General features: G+C 36.0%; 2 protein-coding genes across 3 annotated transcripts in view; both read right to left on the reverse strand.

Annotated features, from left to right (window-relative positions):
• Nucleotides 1-956: 956 nt before the first annotated feature.
• On the reverse strand, nucleotides 957-12,796 carry sqlea (squalene epoxidase a). Its single transcript, XM_056474698.1, has 11 exons — nucleotides 12,250-12,796; nucleotides 9,486-9,714; nucleotides 9,130-9,307; nucleotides 8,352-8,448; nucleotides 8,147-8,260; nucleotides 6,836-7,007; nucleotides 6,661-6,756; nucleotides 4,220-4,362; nucleotides 2,794-2,890; nucleotides 2,626-2,713; nucleotides 957-1,947 (listed from the first exon to the last, which is right to left on the reverse strand). The coding sequence occupies exons 1-11, from the start codon at nucleotides 12,514-12,516 to the stop codon at nucleotides 1,755-1,757; spliced, it is 1,674 nt and encodes a 557-aa protein (XP_056330673.1). The 5' UTR covers nucleotides 12,517-12,796; the 3' UTR covers nucleotides 957-1,754.
• Nucleotides 12,797-17,441: 4,645 nt separating this feature from the next.
• Nucleotides 17,442-22,001, reverse strand: part of rnf144b (ring finger protein 144B) — a 23,306-nt gene continuing 18,746 nt past the window's right edge. For both annotated transcript variants that reach the window (XM_056474702.1, XM_056474703.1), the window contains exons 5-8: nucleotides 21,022-21,223; nucleotides 20,371-20,515; nucleotides 19,134-19,223; nucleotides 17,442-18,319 (exon numbers count right to left, since the gene is read on the reverse strand). In XM_056474702.1, coding sequence (XP_056330677.1) covers nucleotides 18,152-18,319; nucleotides 19,134-19,223; nucleotides 20,371-20,515; nucleotides 21,022-21,223 — 605 coding nt within the window. In that variant the 3' untranslated portion in view covers nucleotides 17,442-18,151. The remainder of the gene's footprint in view (nucleotides 18,320-19,133; nucleotides 19,224-20,370; nucleotides 20,516-21,021; nucleotides 21,224-22,001) is intronic.

A 22,001-nucleotide genomic window follows, 5' to 3' on the forward strand; every position in this document is an offset into this window, starting at 1 on the left:
TTTAAACTAATTCATAAATTCTATCCGGTTAAGCATTTTCTCAGTAAATTTAAAAAGGATATTGATATAAATTACACTTTTTGTTCTTTGCATTTGGAAACTGCACCCCATTCTCTTTGACAATGTTATGTTTAAAGGCTTTCAAATGATGCTTCTGTCTTTATAAAAAAAAAAAATACTCTTTAGTTTTAATTTACATTTTCAAAACGTAATTTTTGGATATTTTTAATTGTGATAATCTGAGTAATGAAGCTTTTGTTATTATCTATTTATTCTGTTGATTAAGTTTGCAATTCATAAGTGTAAATTTTCCAACAACAAAAAAAACTGTTTTACTTCGTTTTATAATGAACTGAAAAATAAGGATGTTAATGGTTGCATGTTTTCAGCTTTCATCAAAATGTATTTTGTGTTCAACATAATAAGGAAACTCATAAAGCTTTTTGGAACCACTTATGGGAGCAGTAAATGTTTATTTTTAGGCGAACTAATGTTATCCGTTTAAGTTTCTTATCTTGCAAAGCAGTAAAATCTCCGGCCGTACATCTCTTTGTTTACATCTGTAGTCCGCTTCCGGTCGAGTAAATAAATGAGGCTTCATTCACACTAATGAGAGTCTGGATAGTGAGCAGGTGTCCAGATTACTGTGACAGCAGGGCCTGTAATAAACCCACTCACAGATGTGAGAGTGTAAATGCAGCTCTGCCTGAGGCTCATTCACAACACTGAATATATCGCGAACTTAATAGCCTTTATAGCTGATATCTAGACTCATTTAATATATAATTTAGTTTAGTTTGTATTGTCGAAGTGACGTTATTTTTGTTCTCCTGATGTTAGATCGCCACCTGGCGGACACATTGTGTACATTGCTCAAACGTTACTAGCTTTAGTCAACTTTAATCGATCAAATTATGTAAAGCAGATTTTAAAGATGTCTCTGAGTCATTACAATGTGTTGTTGTGTTTCAACTTTATTTCAATCCATATGCAAGACCAAAAATATATATACAAAAAGACAAATTGTATGAAAATAGTTCATCGAATGGCTACACAGAGACAGAAATGCATTCAAATACAAATGAATTCATTAAATCGCAAGCTCATGGTTGAATGAGTAAAACAAAACCCAATTAAATCTTCAAATTAAAGCTCTTGTCTGCTTCCTTTTTGTGATGGCAACAAAATTTAACGTAATTAAAAGAGACAGGCAAAAAATAACGGAAGGCCCCATGTGAAAATCATGACAAAAGTCTGAAACGGTAATAAGGATGTGAAAAACATGCTACAAATGAGATGCGGTCCTACTGATTGTCCTTAGTCTCTTGAAAACAATCTACATAAATTTAACAGTCCAGCAGTCTAGTGGTTTGAATCATTCTGAACTGATGCAATAACTTAGTTTGTACTCAGCAATGCATTAAAAACATGCATTTCTGGCCCAATTACTCAGTGAAATGTCACGCTGCAGAAGAAATAATTGTAACACAATTTAATAGCTGACTTTAAAAATAAAGCAAAGTATTTTTCCTCCTTTAATCGCAGGGCTGAAGGCAGATTCTTACATCATTAGTAAGCAAATATAAGACAGATTAATATTAAACACTGAAGAACTCCCTCATCCGAGACCTGCTCCTTTTATAGTGTTTTATCTGACATGAATCCCTTTTTTTTCCCCTCAAAGTAAATGAGGCACTTGGATGTAAGCACTAAAGGCAGATGTGTCACAGCAAATTTAAAAGCAGTCTCTTTTTCTAGTAAACCAGGTACTGTAACTCCGAGTATATGAGAGGAAACATGACTGCACAGGCTCTGTACAGGATGGCTGCGCTGTTGACTAGTGCTCGTGGTATTGTGAGCCAGGATTCAGACTTGAAGCTGAAGTATATAGCATACAGGGCCACCGCGAAAAAGTGTCCAATCAGAGTCAAGGGTTTTGGTGACAATCTAAAAAAAGACAAAGAGGTTAGAGAAGTGGCAAAGTCCCAGAAGTCTGATTTAAAGAGCAAACTGGTGTTTCAAGAGTTCACACTTAGCTGATGATTGATATTAAAGCTTATATGGTATGCTGTCCCAGGAGAGAGAGCACTGAGCTCATCCTCGAGCCCTGGGCTCCCTCCTGTTAGCAGGGCAAGAGGGGAGTTTGAGCTCAGGTAGATCTTGATGAACTTCCCTGACTTGTTAATGGCTAATAACAGGTTGTAGAGATGGCTATAGTGCCAAATTGGTATGGTCAAATAACTTATATTGTGTGTTTTTGCACTGTCGGAGGAAACTGTGAGCATGGGGAGAACATGCAAACTCCACACAAATGTTGACTGGTCCAGTAAAGACTTTTAAGCAGTGACATTCTTGCTCTGAGGCAACAGTGCTAATCACTGGGCCGCCATGTTGCCCTATCTAGGAAAGGGAGAAGGAATAGGGGTGGAAGGGGGGGGATTCTTCTCAACGAAGATGACTGAGGTATGAAGCTCTGGTTATTTATGGTGACTTAGGAATCGTCTGATTGGTGAATCATGTGTTAGCTAATGGGGGACCAGCCGTGGACAATCGTAAGCATGTGATCCTCTCGAAATTAGTTTATAAATAAACTTCACTTATTTTGTATTGTTTGTCAACACTCACACAGACAGGAGCCCGATTGGTCCATTGATGCATTCTCCACCGAGCTTGAAATAGTGAAAGCATGCTTTTCGTAACTGATGCAGGGATTCTGGAAGTAAGCAGAAGTTTTAGATGTGATGAAATGTGGTAGTTAAGCTGAAATAAATATTTGAGAGTTTTGTTTCTTACTGTCAGTCGCAGCGAACAGCTCGTATAACGCTTGAGCCAAAACGTTCACCACAAATGAGTGAGAGGATTTCCGCTCCCAGTGGAATTTTTTCTTCGCCTGACAACAAAAACAGTTTTCATTGCATTTCATGTTCATTTTTAATGTCAAACTGAGATTTAAAGGGCTTCTTTTTACAAGACGTAGGACAATATAATCTCAGGGCTCTGTTGCACAAAGCTACTTTGAGGTTTACCCAGGTAAATTCCTGTTTAGTTTAGTTTGAGTGGGTTTTGTCACCAAAAATGGCAAACTTGCTCAATTTTCTTTTTCTTCTGGGTTAGAGATTTTTACCCACTTCAATTGTTGACGTGTGTATGCGTGTGCGTGCGTGTGTGTGTATATATACACACACACACTACTCAACAAATGTCTTGTCGCCTCTAAGTTTTAGGAACAACAAATAATAACTTGATTTCTAGTTGATCATTTGATATCAGAAGTGGTTTATATGAAAGGCAAAGGCCTCTGGATTATGCTTATTTGACCAAAATAAAATATGATCATGTCTTGACTATTTTAATTATTTAATTAGGACAGTAAAGTCTAACTTTGCTTAGACAAAAGTCTTGTCACCTATAATGTACAGTATCTCAAATAACTTATTAAAGTACAGACTCAAATCACTTATTAATAAAGTCATCTGAAATGACAAAGAAAGCATTCTCGCACGCCCCCATACTGAATGCAACCCCAAACCATGATTTTTCCTTCACCAAACTTGACTGATTTCTATGAGAATCTTGGGTTCATGCAAGTTCCAATAGCAGTATTTGTGATAATTGGGATGCAGTTAAAAAGATGATTCATCAGAAAAATCTACCTTCTGCCACTTTTCCAAATGATCAACTAGAAGTCAAGTTATTATTTGTTGCTCTTTATTTATATATATATATATATATATATATATATATATATATATATATATATATATATATATATATATATATGACATTTAAATATTTACATTTGCTTTAACATACAAATCTTTTTAAATGACTTGTCTTTTGAGATGTTTGACCACTTTTTTGACATGCATCTGTATAATAATTGTTGCGTTAAGTTGCCTTTTCAAACTTTTAATCTTTCAGCACTGTTTACATCTGCCTTGTGAATGCATTTAAATTCATTATAATTTTTTAAACGATCTCAATCTTCAACAAAGAAGTGAACGGCTCACTCTCTCACAAAAAAGTACTCATACTGATGCTCTCATGTGTCATGTGATTAGCTGTTTGCTGCATGTGGTCCAGAGTTAACCATAAACCTTTAATCAAACCCTAAGTTAGCAGAGAATGTTTGTATCAAGCATTGCGAAACCATTAAATCTGATCTTAAGCAGCAATTCACTGTTACTAGAGCAGTTTCTCAGTCAGATGACCAGGTTACCTGGAGCACAGCTGTATTGTCATAAAGGTCAGGAATGTTCTTGAGCAGGTCTCTCCAGATGTAGACGTCATTCAGCACAACACTCATGCCTCCACCGGTTAGAGGATGACGCATGTTATACGCATCTCCTAACAGCAGAACCCCTGATGGAGGTCAGAAACACACACACAGTAAGTTTTACATGCTTTATTTAATGATTTCTCAGTTTGTAAAGGCCAAAATGTAGATTAAAGATTAAAAATTTTCATTATTTTAAATTTACTCAGTATATTTTGATTATACTTGAAAAACGTTACCAGTAATTGTCCCTGACGATTCCTGAAGTGATTCATTTGTGTTTTTGAGTTCTTTTAAATTGCATTATTAAACTTTTTGTTTTTGCTCTGACAACTTTGTTGGTGAAAAGTTTAACAAAAGTTGCAATTATTGACCTTTTTAATAGTTAGAAACAGCACGTTGTCTGTATTGGTCATGTAAATTACAGGAAAATAACGGAGTAATGAGCTGTAACATTCTGTTATTATATAGATTGTTCATTTATTCATTCAATTTCTTTTCGTCTTAGTCCCTTTATAATCAGGGGTCGCCACAGCGGAATGAACCACCAACTCATCCAGCATGTGTTTTACACAATGGATGCCCTTCCAGCCACAACCCAGCACCCATACACCCATATACTCTTGCATTCACACACACACACACACACAATCATACACTATAGACAATCTAGCTTATTTAATTCACCCATAGCACATGTCTTTGGACTAGTGGGGGAAACCGGAGCACCTGGAGGAAACCCACACGAATGCAGGGAGAACATACAAACTTCACACAGAAATGCCAACTGACCCAGCCGGGACTCGAACCAGCAACCTCCTTGCTGTGAGGCAACCCGCCACCGTGTCGCCCACTATATAGATTGTTTTTTTCTAAAATTATTGTTTTTTATATAATAGACATTTAATGTCTCAAACTACTAAAAATGCCAATAACATTTTCAACATCAAAAGTTGTCAAAGCAAACCAAAATCACTTGTAAATTATGAGATATGGGCAAGTAACCAATATTTTTACAGTGTAGACTAGGGCTGCGCAATATTGGGAATTTATTTCGGAGGCTATTTATTTACTTGTATGTAATGTGTAAATGTATATTTATTCAGTTTTTAAATTAATTTCAGTAATATTGTTGACCAAAATGAAAATGTTCATATGATTTATTCACAATACAGTTTGTTCAGTGATATTGTTTTAGTCAATATATTAAATGAGACTTGCTTTGTTTACCAAATAAGTGGATGAAATTGGATTTGCACTGGAAACATCAAATACAAGTTAAAAAGGTAGCATTTTATTTTTTAATATATTAAGTTTTTAGTTAAGATACTCTGAAAATAATTCCACATAAATCCGCAGATTTTTTACAAAATTCTCTGCAAAAATAGCAATGCATGTCCGCAGATTCTGTCTGGCCCCATCCATGACTATGACTAATAAGATGGGACTTTGCTACTTTATCCCCGCCTCCCCAGCAGGTGCTTTTCTGCTATTGGCTAAAGCAGCCCAAAGGTGAACCTTAAACTAATGGGCAAACGTAGAGACGAGAGAGGAAGATGACAACAACCATTAAGACTCAGAATATCTAAGAAGGTTTTCACTCGTGTATAGTTTTGTAAAGCCTAAATGTTTGCTCTTTTACGTGTTTTTTTTATCCTGAATTAGATTTAATTGGATCACACAAATATATAGTAAATTGTATTTTTTCTATGATCATTACATTTAAAAAACAAATTAAAATTGCATTTCTCAAGAAATAATTTGATCACAATACTAAACAGCATTGCACACAGTCACGCCTGAAGTTATTCATTGCCCTTTTTTTACTTTTTACTATAGTTACTTTTATTCAACCACTAATTTTTGTTTGACCAGAAATGATACAGGCTTCTCCCAAAAGATAATAATAAGATATACAAGAGGCATTATTGTGGAAAAAATATATTTCTCAGCTTTTATTTACATTTGAATTTGCCAGGGGTGACAAGTGGCAGATTTCCTACAGTTTACATGGAAGGATTGACATTTATTTTGATATAATTTCTGTGACCCACAATGCTAGCAAACATGTAACGGGACAAAATAATAATTATGGCTATGATATCAATAACCCTTTTTTGTTTTGGTCTATTTATTCAATTTATGTGACATTATTTGTATTGTATTATTTATTTTGTATTGTTCTGCTTTTATGTTAATGCTCTGTATTTGTTTTTATATCTATCTGCATTATTTGCAAATAGGAAAATCAATAAAAAGTTGAAATCAATAAAAACTTAAATAAAATGTGCCAGGGGTATGAATAATTTCAGGCTTGACTATATTCCTAGTATCACACAGCCCTAGTATAGACAAACAAAGAGCTATATATTTCCATGGCTTACCTTGTTTATTGACCGGTGCGGGTGGCAGGAAGCTGGCAGGCATCGTTCTCAACCGGTCGTTCTGCAGTGACAGCATGAACGGCTCCTTTAAGTGTTCTGTGTTACAAAACAGACATCTATATGTCAGCTTCTCTTACTGTCTAAATGTTTTCAGTGCACTAAACAGAAACTGCACCTGGTAGCTGTGGGTAGATTTTGTCAGTCATGTACTGCATGAGGTCTCGAGGCATCTCTCCTCTGATGTCTACCAGAACACGAGTTTCATTGGAGGAGATCTGGTAGATCAGCACTGGACTGGGATCAGCTAGAACCAGCTCCGCATGGTGGGCTTTAAATTGCGGGGAGTCCTGGAAAAGAAGGTAACACACAATAAAATGCATTACATTCATTTTTCACATAAGGATTTTTTTGTTGACGTATTCATTAAAGCTTTATAAACCATAAATTAACCCAATCAGCTACAATGTAAGATTTGAGATACCTCAGATATGTTGATGTCACTACATATGGACAATACAATCATCACGGGGTGGAAACACAGACACAATTGGGATTGTATTTTATTCTATTTTAAAAAAACAGAATTGAGATTGGGTCTAAGTATGAATGTTCTGTATCAGCGCAAGTATGGTGCAATAGTCTCATTGCCTCAGAAACTAGAATAGATTTATAACTTCAATTGTCTTTTGACCAACTGTTAAGGGTGTGTCGCTATCTGGGGGGTTTCTATTTAAATTATCATGTTGCCCACAGGCAGAAACTCTTCAGATCTAACATTCCACTCTAAGCAAATTTGCTTTGTTGTTTCACACACCCTTCCTTGGAAGAGATTCTTGGTTGACTATTTCAGGATACGTCAAGAAGTTCAGGTGTGATTCTGTAGCCAGATCAGCCCATGGTATTGAGCTCTCACGCTCCAAATGTTTTTGAAATCAGGTATGCATCTTTTGATCTTAGATTCATCTTTGAGAATTTGATGTCTTGTATCGATCGTTTATGACCTGACTGAATAATTGGTATAATACACATTTACCTGGCTTATATATATATATATATATATATATATATATATATATATATATATATATATATATATATATATATATATGTATATATATGTATATATGTATATGTGTGTATATATATGTGTGTGTGTGTGTGTGTGTATATATATATATATATATATATATATATATATATATATGTATGTGTGTATTTAAATAAATATTATATTTAAATTTATTTTTGATAAGTCTTTGTTAATTTATTCTAATCGATTTTGTTATCACATTCTGTGTGAGAGATGGAGCATTGGGCACATCAACTATATTTTTAGAGATGTGACTTACACTTGATATTGGTTCATGTGTACTAAGGTGGAAAATAATTATTTAACAATGTCAAATTTTCTTCTGGACCCCAGCTCACGCTCTCTCTCTCTATTACTTCACATCCACAACAGTACATCTGTCCACCTTATGTTTACCTTCATTATACATCCAACAAAGTGAGATGACACTTGAACTTTCCCAGAAACCAGATTCTTCCTGAACTTGGAGAAACAGCCGTCTGCGACTACAGTCAGAGGAGCGCGAATCTCCTGTGAGAAAGAAAAAACTTAAATTATCCAAATGTCTCTTCCTCCTTTACATAAACATGAGCAGATTCTCAGAGTATCAATGTGTTGTTACCTTGACCATCCCGGTGTCTTTCTCCCTGTACTGAATTCCTGTCACACAGCCGTCCTCTTCCTCCAGGCTGGTCACTGTTCCCTCCACAAACTTCACACTGTTGATCACAAAAATAGTGCCCATGAGCTGAGACCACCACACATACAGTATGTGTCATCTAACCAGTCATTTTGAACATTCATTCATTTATTAGTTTTCCTTCAGCTTAGTCTCTGATTCATCGGAGATCGCCACAGCGGAATGAACCACCAACTGTTCCAGCATATGCTTTACGCAGTGGATGCCCTTCCAGCTGAAACACAGTACTAGGAAACACCAATACACTCTTACATTCACACTCATACACTACGGCCAATTTAGTTTATCCAATTCACCTATACCACATGTCTTTGGACTGTGGGAGAAACCGGAGCACCCGGAGGACACCCATGCCAACATGAGGAGAACATGCAAACTCCACACAGAAACACCAACTGGCCCAGCCTGGACTTGAACCAGCAACCTTCTTGCTGTGAGTTGACAGTGCTAACCACTGAGCCACCTTGCCGCCATTTTAAACATTCAAAAAAATCGAAATATCCTAAACTTTTTGCCTATCCGCATTTATTTGAAGTCTACAATCCACCATGCCATCAGTCTTCAACTACTAGATGAAGGAAGGTCGTTGTTTCTCAGAAACCTCAACCCATGTGTAACATAAGTAATGATAGTTTACCCTATTGTATCATCAGTCAATTATATGATAATATGAATGTTACAGGTTGTATCAGATATTTACTTAGGCTCAGCGAGTGCAGCTCGACGCAACCCCATGATGAAGCGTCCATGATGGAAAGCACGTCCACCCTGAATGCAGTTCTCCTGCTGGGGATACGGGATCTCCACCTCTGTCCTGCTTTCCATATCATGAATTACATAACCGTTCACCACATGAGCATCCAGACCCTCAACAGCACCTGAAAGAAAAGAAATCAAAGTCTAAAAATGTTAATATGAGAGTTTAGATACCATAGATCTACAATAAATCACACTGTAAACATAAATATAAATGGAGAAAATGCAAAAGTCTTTAAGGGGTGTCTGAAATTTTCAAGAAGAATTTAATTTAATGGGAAACAAATCAGATGTTCTTACCCTCCAGGCCAAGGTCTTTGAGTACCCGAAATCCTCCCGGCTGCAGAAGTTCTCCAACTATCCGGTCTGGTTCTTTCATGTCCCTCTCCACCACGATGACCCGCCGTCCATCCCGGGCCAGAACAGCAGCCATGGCTGATCCCAGCACCCCAGCGCCCACTATGATGACCTCCGGATCCTCAGTCGGACTGCACTGACTGTCCGTCGCCCTCTTTCGCTTTACATCTCTCTGGTTAGAAAGAGAGTCAGACTGAAGGTTAGAGTTCCACTTTGAGCATTATAATAATATCAATTATAATAATCAATTTATGATAAATATATAGAATAAGATTTTCTTTCCACTAAGTCACTAAGTTAATATTTAATGTTTATTATATATATATATATATATATATATATATATATATATATATATATATATATATATATATATATATATACAGTGCATCTGGAAAGTATTCATAGCGCTTCACTTTTTCCACATTTTTTATTAAATTCATTTATTTCCTTAAAATTCTACAAACAATACCCCATAATGACAATGTGAGAAAAGATTTTTTTCAATTGTTACAAATTTATTAAAAATAAAAAACCTGAAAAATCACATGTACATCAGTATTCACAGCCTTTGCCGTGAAGCTCTACATTGAGCTCAGGTACATTCTGTTTCCACTGATCATTCTTGAGATGTTTCAGCAGCTTAATTGGAGTTCACCTGTGGTAAATTCAGTCGATTGGACATGATTTGAAAAGGCATACACCTGTCTATATAAGGTCCCAGGGTTGACAGTGCGTGTCAAAGCACAAACCAAGCATGAAGACAAAGGAATTGTCTGTAAGCTTCAGAGACAGGATTGTCTTGAGGCACAAGGCTATGGAAGGTTATAGAAAAAATTCTGCTGTTCTAAAAGTTCTGATGAGCACAGTGGCCTCCATCATCCATATATGAAAGATGTCTGGAACCACCAGAACTCTTCCTAGAGCAGGCCGGCCATCTAAGCTGAGTGATCGGGGGAGAAAGGCCTTAGTCAGGGAGGTGATCAATAACCCGAAGGTCACTCTGTCTGAGCTCCAGCCTTCTTCTGAAGGACAACCTTACAGAAGGACAACCATCTGTGCAGCAATCCACCAATCAGGCCTGTATGGTAGAGTGGCCAGATGGAAGCCACTCCCCACCTGAAATTTGCCAAACGGCATCTGAAGGACTCTCAGACCACAAGAAACAAAATTCTCTCGTCTGATGAGACTAATACTGAAATCTTTGGAGTGAATCCAGGCGTTACATTTGGAGAACACCAGGCAACGCTCATCACCAGGTTAATACCATTCCTACAGTGAATTGGCAGGATCATGCTGAGGAGTCTGGTTTCTCTCAAGGTTTTTTTTTTTCTTCACTTTCGCCAACTGGTGAAGTTTTTTTTTCCCCTCACCGCTGTCGCCACTAGCTTGCATGGTTTGGGATCAGTGGATCTGCTCTTCAGTGTTTGCACTTCCAGTAGTGATTATTAAACCACACTGAACTGAGCTAAACTGGACTGAACTTAAACACTAACAACTGAACTACACTGTTTCAATTTACTATGATCTTTTATGTGAAGCTGCTTTGACACAATATACATTGTAAAAGCGCTATACAAATAAAGGTGAATTGAATTGAATTGAATTGAATGTTTTTCAGCAGCAGAAACTGAAAGACTAGTCAGAATAGAGGGAATGAAAACCTGCTTCTGAGTGCTCTTGACCTCAGACTGGGGCGACGGTTCATCTTGCATCAGGACTATGACCCAAAGCACACCGCCAAAATATGAATGGAGTCCTTGAGTGGCCCAGCCAGAGCCCTGATCTAAATCCTATTGAACATCTCTGGAGAGATCTGAAAATGGCTGTACACCATCGCTTCCTATCCAACTTGATAGAGCTTGAGAGGTACAGCAAAGTGGAATGACAGGTGTGCCAGTGTGTAGAATTTGGAGGAAAAAATTAATCCATTTTGGAATAAGGCTGTAACAAAAAAAAATGTGGAAAAAGTGAAGCACTATGAATACTTTGTCGGATTAACAAAACAATAATTTTAAATGGGGGGGGCATAATTTATTTCTGTGATATCAAATGTTAAAGCTACAAAAATGTACTTTTATACTTTAATTCATCAAGAACACATTAAAATTTATCAAAAGTGACATTAAATGTATTTGACATCTAATTAATGTTGTCGTTTAGAACTCTTTACAACGTTTAGAACTTTTTTTTTAATCAAAGAGTCCTGGTTCCTGTGTAGTAAATGCACCATGGTTCCCCCAAAATATGAAGCAGAATACACTTTTTATAGCCTGAAAAATAAATATTTAATGTAAATTCAGCAATTCGTATAATTTAATAGCAGCTTGACACAGATTTAATGGAAAGGAATCGATATTTAAAGAACTCAAAGGGAGATCTCACCTTAGAAGAGCCACTACAACTATTGAAAAATTATACATCAAGAAGACTTTCAAAATGAGCAAAAGTGACTACATGTACATTTATTTTACTTCTAATTAATCTTTTCTTTGGAACGTTTTCATTTATCAAAGGGTCCTGTGTAGTAAATGCACAATGGTTCCCACAAATATATGAAGCAGAATACACTTTTTATAACTTAATATTAAAGAGTAAATATTTGATGTAAATTCAGCAATTTGTAGAATTTAGTCCCAGCTTGAAACAGACTTAATGGAAATGTTTTAATACTAGTTATAAGACACAAACACAGGAGATATCTCACCTTCTTAGAAGAGCGACTACAACTATCAGTGCTGGACGCGGAGAAGAGTTTTTTGGTGGGAGAAAATGTCATCAAGAGTTGGAAAGGCATTTGTAGAAACTGAGGCGCTTTGAAAGTCTGTCCGCGGAGGGAGAGACAGGTGATGATGAGCCCGGCAGACACGCACAGCACCGCGGCCACCAGCAGCTCTGTAGACGCGGAGCTCAGCAGCGCGTCGCATTTCTTATAGATATATGTAAAACTCGCAATACCAAGAAAGGTCCACATGTCGACACTCACTTCAGTTATGAACACACACAAAATTTCGCTTAATGGCGTTTAAAAATATCACAAAGAAGCAGCACAGGTGATCTGAAAAATTAACTGAATTATTCCAGACAGATGCAAAGTGTGAAAAAACATATAATATCCGTGTTCCGATTAATCTCGGGTTCGACTTCAGTTAAAATCCTTTTATAATAAATAATAATAAATAAAAAGTAAGTTTAATCCCCAGCACATGGGCGCACTCGAGCTGGTGCGATGCTTCTAGGTGATGCTGAATAATTTATGCTAATGAGGGCGCGGATCGTCTTGCAGTTTGTAGACAGCAGCGTCCCGCCTCCTCTCTTTATGACGAGCCAATCAGCTTCGAGCATTTGGTGAGCAGAGCTCACGCTATCTGGCCATTGGCCAATCTAAGGCTGCTGGTTGGCGAATAGACTGCAGTATGATGTGATGTCACGGAGAGGCTGCGTTTAGCAGATGTTACGAGAGGAAAGCGTCATTTTACGCACTTCTGAGCATGAACGCAGTGTTAAACATAGTGCAGGTAAAGGGCTAAAAGTGCCAAGAAGCATTGTAATTGTAAATTGATATTTTTAAACGCAATTTAAGCGAAATTTTGTGTGTTTTTAATAACTGAAGCGAGTGTAAACATTTGGACCTTTCTTGGCATTGCGAGTTTTACATATATCTATAAGAAATGCGACGCACTGCTGAGGTAAATTGTAGAGAATATATAATTTAGTGACTTCTAAGACATCCAGAATGCAAACCAGTTCGATATTATATCATATCTAGTGTTATTTTTGTTCATAGCTCTCCTGTTTAACATGCCATATTTTAGTTTGGTCCAAAATAACAATTGATTTCTTTATTCATCTGCAGTACCATCATTACGACATAAAATTGTACTTTACAAATAAAGCTGGTCAAGATCACTAATGTAAACAACCAACTTAATTTACGTGATGGTGGTTGACTAATAAAAACAAATTACAGTAGATTATGCAAATTAAGAACAGGTGGCACGGTGATGTCATGATGTATAAAAAATCTTGATCTCACAGCATGAAAAACGAGATTCTTTAGTTAAGTAATATCATTTGTGTTTATGTATGTCAGACATTTACCAAAGTTTTGCATGTCTTTTATTGTTTAATTATACCTTTAATTCTTAATTATGATTATTTGAATCACCATTGAAAAATAATCAAATGAAAATGTCCTGTAAATAATGTTACAGAGCTAAAACTAAATTACTTAAAAATACTATAAGATAAATCAAAGGTAACTAAATGATATTAATATTTTAAGGTAAACATTAGTGTTCCATTTTGGATGACATTACATACATACAGTATACTATTCTGTTGAGTGTGTAAGTGTATAATGTGCCATTTGGGACGCAGCTATAATGCAGGTAAAGGCCTAAAAGTGCCAAGAAAAAAAATTGTAAATTGTAACGCTGCTCATTTGTGATATTTTCAAATGCCATTAAGCAATATTTTGTGTGTTTTTAATAACTGAAGCGAGGGTCAACATGTGGACCTTTCTTGGCATTGTGAGTTTTACATCTATAAGAAATGCGACGCGCTGCTGAGCTAAATTTTAGAGAATATATAATTTAGTGATTTCTAAGACATCCTGAATGCAAACCATGTCGATATTATATCATATCTAGTGTTATTTTTGCTTATAGCTTTCCTATTTAACATGACATATTTTAGTTTGGTCCAAAATAACATTTAATAGGTGATTTCTGGCAGAATCATCTGTAGTACCATTATCATGGCATAAAAAAAAGAGTACTTCACATATAAATCTGCACAAGATCACACATTGATGTCAACAAGGACAAATAACTAAATTTAGGTCATGGTGACTAATGTAAACAAATTACAGTAGATTTTGCAAATTAAGAACACGGATGTCATGATGTATAAAAATGGTTAAAAAATATAGAAATTTCACAGCATGAAAAACTGGTTTCTCTTGTTAAGTATTATTATTTGTATGTTTATGTATGTCAGACATTTACCAAAGTTGTGCTTGCAGGTTTTTGCACGTCTTTTGTTGTTTTATTATATCTTTAATTCTTAATTCTATAATATTAAATATAAATATTAATATATATAAAAATGTAGCACTGTAACTTATTTACAAGAAATTTTCCTCTAAATTGAATGACATTTTGGGGTAAAATCACTTGTAAATAATGTTACAGTGCTAAAAAAACTATTTAAAAATGCTGCAAATAAGGTAAACATAATAAATATAAATACAATGGCTTTTATTTACAAAATGTGCGATGACACAATATGGATGCAATTTTTGTATCATCTGTTTTAGAGTGAAATGTCTTATTTAATTGCTTTAATTTTTAATTAGGCGAATGTAAATGCAAATACTAAAGATAATGAAAATTATTTAAAAAAGACATTTCAGGGGACAAACTCTGAATTAAATTGTATTTATAAATATATCTAAATAAAATGTTTTGTTTGTTTTTTTTTTTCAAAATATGTGATAAGGATATATACGTTTATTTTTAAGATCTGTTTTTAGGGTAAAATGTCTAGGGTAAAATTAAAATTACCAGCCAAAATCTTCATGAGCACAGTATTTGTGTGAAAATGTTGCCAGATCCTCCCTCTTGTAATGACTGTAATCATGTGAGACGCTGGACAGCTGTGTTGTGCTTCTGGCCTCTGTGTGTTTCAGTGAGTTTGTGCTATTCATCTTGTCCTCTTCACAGTCGAGTGTGTATCATCATGGAGACGTGCTCGCAATCACACAATAATTACTGACACACTGAAGCAGCAGCAGAAGTGAGAGTTTGCAGCTCAAGAGAATCTGAACACATTAATATGAAGGTGAGAATTCATCAAAGTGTTTGTGTGTCTGTCTCACACCTGAGCCTTGCTTAATATTGAAGTGTATTTGAGTCTTGTGATCATATTGAAACAGTTATGGTCATCTTATTTTTAATGGGGTTCATTTTTGATGATTTTGAGATGATTTCATATTGATTCTTTAGTGATTTTTTTTTTAATGATTTCTAACAGCATTGAGAACAGTTATCTAACGTTATCTGGCTTTTATATAATGCGTGTGGCTACAATTAAACTGCCTAAATTAACTTTAATTTATTCATTTAAACTGGTCATTTAGATATGAAAAACATTAAGAGTCTACTTAAGAAAGCAACATATTTTCTGGGCTTTCATTTTATGGTTCTGTTCATTCATTCATTCATTTTCTTTTCGGCTTAGTCCCTTTATTAATCAGGGGGTCACCACAGCGGAATGAACCTCCAACTTATTCAGCATAAGTTTTACGCGGATGCCCTTCCAGCTGCAACAAATCACTGGGATGACATCCATACAAATGCCATAATATATATATATATATATATATATATATATATATATATATATATATATATATATATAGATAGATAGATAGATAGATAGATAGATAGATAGATAGATAGATGTGTCTATCTATCTTAAGGTTAAAACAAGTGGATCTCAATATTTTGAAATTTTATTAGAGTTTATTAGAGTTATTTTATCTTTGCCATGATGACAGTAAATATAATTTTTTTAAGACACTTCTATACAGCTTAAAGTGACATTTAAAGGCTTAATTAGGTTAACTAGGCTGGTTAGCGTAATTAAAATGTTTTTTTAAAAATTAAAAACTGCTTTTATTCTAGCCGAAATAAAACAAATAAGACTTTCTTCAGAAGAAAAAAATATTGTCAGACATACTGTGAAAATTTACTTCCTCTGTTAAACATCATTTGGGAAATATTTAAAAAGGAAAAAACTATTCAAAGAGGAGCTAATAATTCTGATTGCAACTGTATACTGTGTTAGTTAATATAAAGCAATGATTTTTAGTTATTTTTAAATATAATAAATAAATTAGGGAATTACCCATGGCAACTATATTTACCTTCGGCCCACTAGCCTTAATAAAGTTTGTATTTTGGTCCTTCATAAGAAGTTTGGGCACCCTAAAGTTAATTCGCAATAACGCAGTTTCACGTGTAACCACACGATGGCTCTCTCGCTCTTTACTCACAGACTTCTAAAAAAAAAAATCACACAACGGGAACAGTACAAGACAAAATGGTGTGGTGACTTTGTTGCAAAAATTATAATTCCAATATTAAATTAACGAAGAAAAAAATAATTAAACTAAATATTAACTATATATGTGGCGCAGTGGGTTGCACGATCGCCTAACAGCAAGAAGGTCGCTGGTTCGAGCCCCGGCTGGGTCAGTTGGTATTTCTGTGTAGTTTGTTCTCCCCGTGTTGGTGTGGGTTTCCTCCAGGTGCCCCGGTTTCCCCCACAGTCCAAAGACATGCGGTATAGGTGAATTGAATAAGTTAAATTGGCCGTAGTGTATGTGTGTGAATGCAAGAGTACAGACTATAAGCAGTTCATTCCACTGTGGCAACCCCTGATTAATAAAGGGTCTATGCCGAAAAGAAAATGAATGAATGAATTAAATAGATACTTAAATATTAGACACTGCCTTGGGATATGGCTATAACACCGTCGTGGTACTTGTTTGTTAGACCGCCAGATGGTAGATTTAAGCCTATTTAATGCTTCTTTATTTAAACGTATTGTAAACAGGCTTTAACCAGAAACACTGGCTATGAATCAAGCAGGATCTGTGTAGTGAATTTCCCCATCTGGTTATGAAATGCAGTACAATACACCAACTGATTGAGAAATGTGACATATTGAATGCTTCCGATTTCGAGATGTTGAGTAAACATTTTCACTGACACACAAAGCAGATGTCACTACAGTTAGTATGATCCTCAAAACAACTGATTTTGCATTCAAACTGTACTAAAATCCGATTAATTTATTTAAAACCCCAAGAACGACACTTTTACAGCTCACTTGTAGGAGTTTAGTTTATTATAATGAAGTTATAAAACATCTGATGCTGACAAATCAACAAATATAAAGAACACAGGACAGTACCCAGAGTCATAAATACAGTATTTACACATTATAGTACACAAGAAAAATAAAAACAGCAGATGCTTTGGTCAGGAACATTACGTGGAAACAAAAAGAGTTGAACCCATTGCTGAAGCCCGCGAATATTATTATTTTTAATGCAATCTCTATGTTTTGGCTTACTAGAGCAAGAACTTTTCTTTTGCACATGTTCTTTACTCAATAAACAACATCGTTGAAGGGATAGTTCACACAAAAATGAAAGCTGTCATAATTTAGAGTCACTCTTTACTTGTTTTAAACCAGTTTGACAGTCTTTTTCCATTGTTGAACACAAAAGAAGATATTTCGAAGAATGTTAGAAACCTGTAACCATTGACTTCAATACTATTAGTTTTTCTTACTATGCAAGTCAATGGTTACAGGTTTCCAACATTCTTCAAAATATCTTCTTTTGTGTCCAACAGAAGAAACTCAAATCATTTGTAAGTAAATAGTAAGTAAATTTTCATTTGTAGGTGAACAAACCCTTTAATTTGTCCCATAATGCACCTGAAGGCCGATGTGACCAGGCACTGAGAATGAGGCACTTGCACAGACTGGCATAATTTGGCACTGCTACAGGTGTTGATAGGGAAGAGTTTCTCCTATGCGCTGGAGTCTGATGGCTTCTTTTCTTTCTTCTTCTTCTTGGTCTTGGTCTTCTTGGCGTGGCAGGGTTTGCAGATGCAGCACAGTATGCAGGGAGACGCCAGAAGCAGCAGTGGAGACGTCACCAGCACGATGATGCTAGCGCCAACCAGGATGCCAACCACCTGAGCACAACACAACCACAGACAAACACAACTACTGCTGGTGAGAAAGGTTTCAGATCAAACTTGGAATTTTTGTAAGACTTTTTATGCTGTTGTTTTCAAGAGTTCACACTTAGCTGATAATCAATAAAGTTTATTTGGCATGCTGTCCCGGGAGAGAGCCCTGAGCTCGTAATATCCTCGAGCCCGGGGCTCCCTCCCGTTAGAAGGGCAAGAGGGGAGTTCGAGCTCAGGTAGGTCTCGAGAACTGCCCTGCTTGCCGCCGCGTGTAAAGTTTAAACTAGGGTTGTTTTCGGTGATAATTTGGTTTAGTCGATTGGCTATGGTTTGCTTTTGGACGGTGGGAGGAAACCGGGGGACCTGGGAGAAACCCACGCAAACACGGGAAGAACATGTAAACTCCGCAAAGAAACACCAACCAGCCTGATAGGAGGTTGGGCCAGCTGTGTTCTTGCTGTGAGGCAACAGTGCTAACCACTGGGCCACCGTGTCGCCTTATCGGAAAAAGGGGGAGGAAGTAGGGGTGGAAGCGGTGGGAAGCTTCAAGACGAAGATAACTGGAGTGAAAAACTCTGGTTATGTATAATGCTTCCGTAATCATCTAATGGGTCAGATTACTGAGCTAATAAGGAGCCAGCCATGTTGATCATAAGCACGTGATCCTCTCGAAATTAGTTTATAAATAAACCACACATAATTGTGCAACTAAACAGCAGATTAAAATGAGCGCTTTTCAAAAAGTGCTTTCAAGAATTAGTCATCAGAGTTTTTTGAAATTGGTGAAGATGTAACGTTAACTGGGATTTAGGCAAACCTGTGTCCTGTTCCACATGACGGAAGCTCTGGAGTGTCCCAGCTTGTTTCGGCATGGTCCTTTATCGTAATGTCTCAGAAATATATCACCCTATAACCATCAAGAAAATTGTTTTTGGTCACTTCCAGGAATATTTAAAAGCAAAAAATGACAAAAATAATAATAAAATAATATTAATATGAGTTAATGAGTTTTTTTTACAACACAACGTTGCCCAAAGTGCTGAACAAAATCAATACTAATTAAAATACAGCACATACTTAACAATTAAAACATAAGACAAACCCCTAAACATTAAAAAGGCTCAAATGCTAAAGAGCAAAGATGCAGTTTCAGAAGATTTTTAAAAACAGATAAAGTTGGAGTGTGTCTAATGTGGGGTGGAAGATTGTTCCAGTATTTTGGGGCGATAACAGCAGAAGTCCGATCATAATATTTCATATACAGATGAAGTCAGAATTATTTGCCCCCCTTTGATTTTTATTTATTTTTATTTTTAAATGTTTCCCAAATGATGTTTAACAGAGCAAAGAAATTTTCACAGTATGTCTGATAATATTTTTTCTTCTGGAGTAAGTCTTATTTGTTTTATTTCAGCTAGAATAAAAGATGTTTTGAATTTTTTCAAAACCATTTTAAGGTCAAAATTATTAACCCCTTTAAGCGATACATTTATTCGGTAGTCTACAGAATAAACCATCGTTATACAATAATTTGCCTTATTATCCCAACCTGCCTAATTAACCTAATTAACTCTGTATAGAAATGTATTGAAAAATATCTAGTCAAATATTATTTACTGTCATCATGGCAAAAATAAAATAAATCAGTTATTAGAAATGAGTTATTAAAACTATTATGTTTAGAAATGTGCTGAAAAAATCTTATAGCCATTAAACAGAAATTGGGGGAAAAATAAACAGGGGGGCTAATAATTGAGGGGGGTTAATAATTCTGACTTGAACTGTAGATATAATATTTTAAATTAAGTAAATATATTTAATAAACATTGAATAATTTAGTAATATTATTACTGTTATTATTATTATTATTATTATGCATGTTTCACCATAGTTTCCAAAAAAACAAGCAACCAGGGGTGAGTTTCCCAAACAACAAACTAACTCGTGGCTGAACTATCAAAAAATCAGAATGAGTAAATGATGACAGAATTTTCATTATAGGTTGAACTATCCCTTTATTAGTAAAGCATAATGAAAAGCCCCACGTGACTTACGTCCAGATTCTGTAGGCAGTACCAGCAGAAGGTGTGTTTGCAGCTCTTGCAGAGCATCTGAGCGCAGCCTTGATTGCGCTCTATGTAGACACCACACACTGGACACTGTTTAATGGCTGCGTCCGTATCATCACTGCTCAGTGCACTGCAGAGACCACACACACACACACACACACATAATTGTTAAAGTTTGTTATGAATTTGAATGATAAACACTAGTTTGCTGATGTGGAAATGGGTCACACTGGATGCGTTTGCATGCACCAGGGCTGCCACCGGAGGGAGGGGAAGTTAGGACGATTCTAAGGGCCCATGCTGTTTTGGGGCCTCCAGAGATACAATTAGGGGCCCACCAGACGCCCCTAGGTTTTATCGAAATTAGGGAAACACTAAAGATGTTTTAATATGTGTGTGTTATTAGACTGCACAGAAACACTTTAAAAAGAACACCGCAGTTAATTACAGATCAAACAAAGGAAAAAATATGAGGAAAATTCTATTTCGATTATTTTGAGGAACTAAATTATTAATAAACTCTTGTAAATGTTATTTACTTGCATTACTGGGTAAAGAAAATCAACATGTGAATACAGTAAGCTGATTTTTATGAGTCGTCAGTGTACTGGTGTGCGTGTAAGCGTGCTCACTGACCCATCTGGTGAGGGGGGCATCAGCGGCTGCAGGGAGCAGGAGTGACCGTCGCTCCAGGGGCTCCGGCAGCCGCAGCAGAACACAGTCTGGCACACAGGGCAGGGCACAGGAACCGATGTGCCTTCAGTACCGGGCGTCACACTGCACACGGCCTGGCACTCCAGCACGGGACACCAAGCCTTACTGGGGTCTAACTGAACTCCTGTAAGAGACCCACAAAAAGCCCTTTACAACCGGATTCAAAGTTTTAAATTACTCAGTCATGAAGATTTACTGACCCTCAAGTTATTCCCAAATCTGAATTTCTTTATGTTGAGATTAAAGGAAGTTATTATTTTTTAAGTACACATGAAATCAAAACCATATGATTTTGTGAGCTCACATTGCTAATTTTGTGTTGAACAATTCATCTGTGCATGTCAATAAGAAAAAAAAAGTTTGCCATTTGAAATTTAAATCTGAAAATGCACTTCCAGTTTGGATTCAGTTACCAATCTTTCTGAATGAAATGCCTACTTTTCTACATCCAATCAGCTCGCAGTAGAAAAACAAGCCACGCCCACAGTTTTCTCTTTAAAATTCAGATTCTTAAGGAACTGTCACAATATGAAGAAGAAAAAAATGGTCGCAGCTTCCGGTTCAAGACTTTAAAGATAGCTGGAAACCTGTAACCATTGACTTCCATGGTAGGAAAAACAAATGCTGTGGAAGTACTGGTTTTTAACATTTTGCAAAATATCTTCTTTTGTGTTCAACAGAAGAAAGAAACTCAGGTTTAAAAGTGGAAACTGAATAAATGTTCATTTTTGGTGAACTGTCCCTTTAAGATGTGTTCAGATGGCTGCAAAACTATGCAGATTGCTGTGAGTTAGTATTCAAATCAGGACTGGTAAGAGAACATTGAGCTTTTTTTTAACATCGTCACCTTCAAACCAAGCTTATTATTTATTCATTCATTCATTTTCTTTTGGGCTTAGTCC

Source organism: Danio aesculapii, chromosome 16 (assembly GCF_903798145.1).
Source record: "Danio aesculapii chromosome 16, fDanAes4.1, whole genome shotgun sequence".
Taxonomy (NCBI): domain Eukaryota; kingdom Metazoa; phylum Chordata; class Actinopteri; order Cypriniformes; family Danionidae; genus Danio; species Danio aesculapii.

Bases quoted from the DNA above. Each gene is read 5' to 3' on its own strand.
- sqlea (XM_056474698.1), bottom strand. From the start codon at position 12,516: ATGTGGACCTTTCTTGGTATTGCGAGTTTTACATATATCTATAAGAAA. The intron at 9,715-12,249 runs GTGAGATATCTC...CTTTCTAACCAG, and splicing joins GTAGTCGCTCTTCTAAGAAG to AGAGATGTAAAGCGAAAGAG. The intron at 2,714-2,793 runs GTAAGAAACAAA...GCTTACTTCCAG, and splicing joins GCTGTTCGCTGCGACTGACA to AATCCCTGCATCAGTTACGA.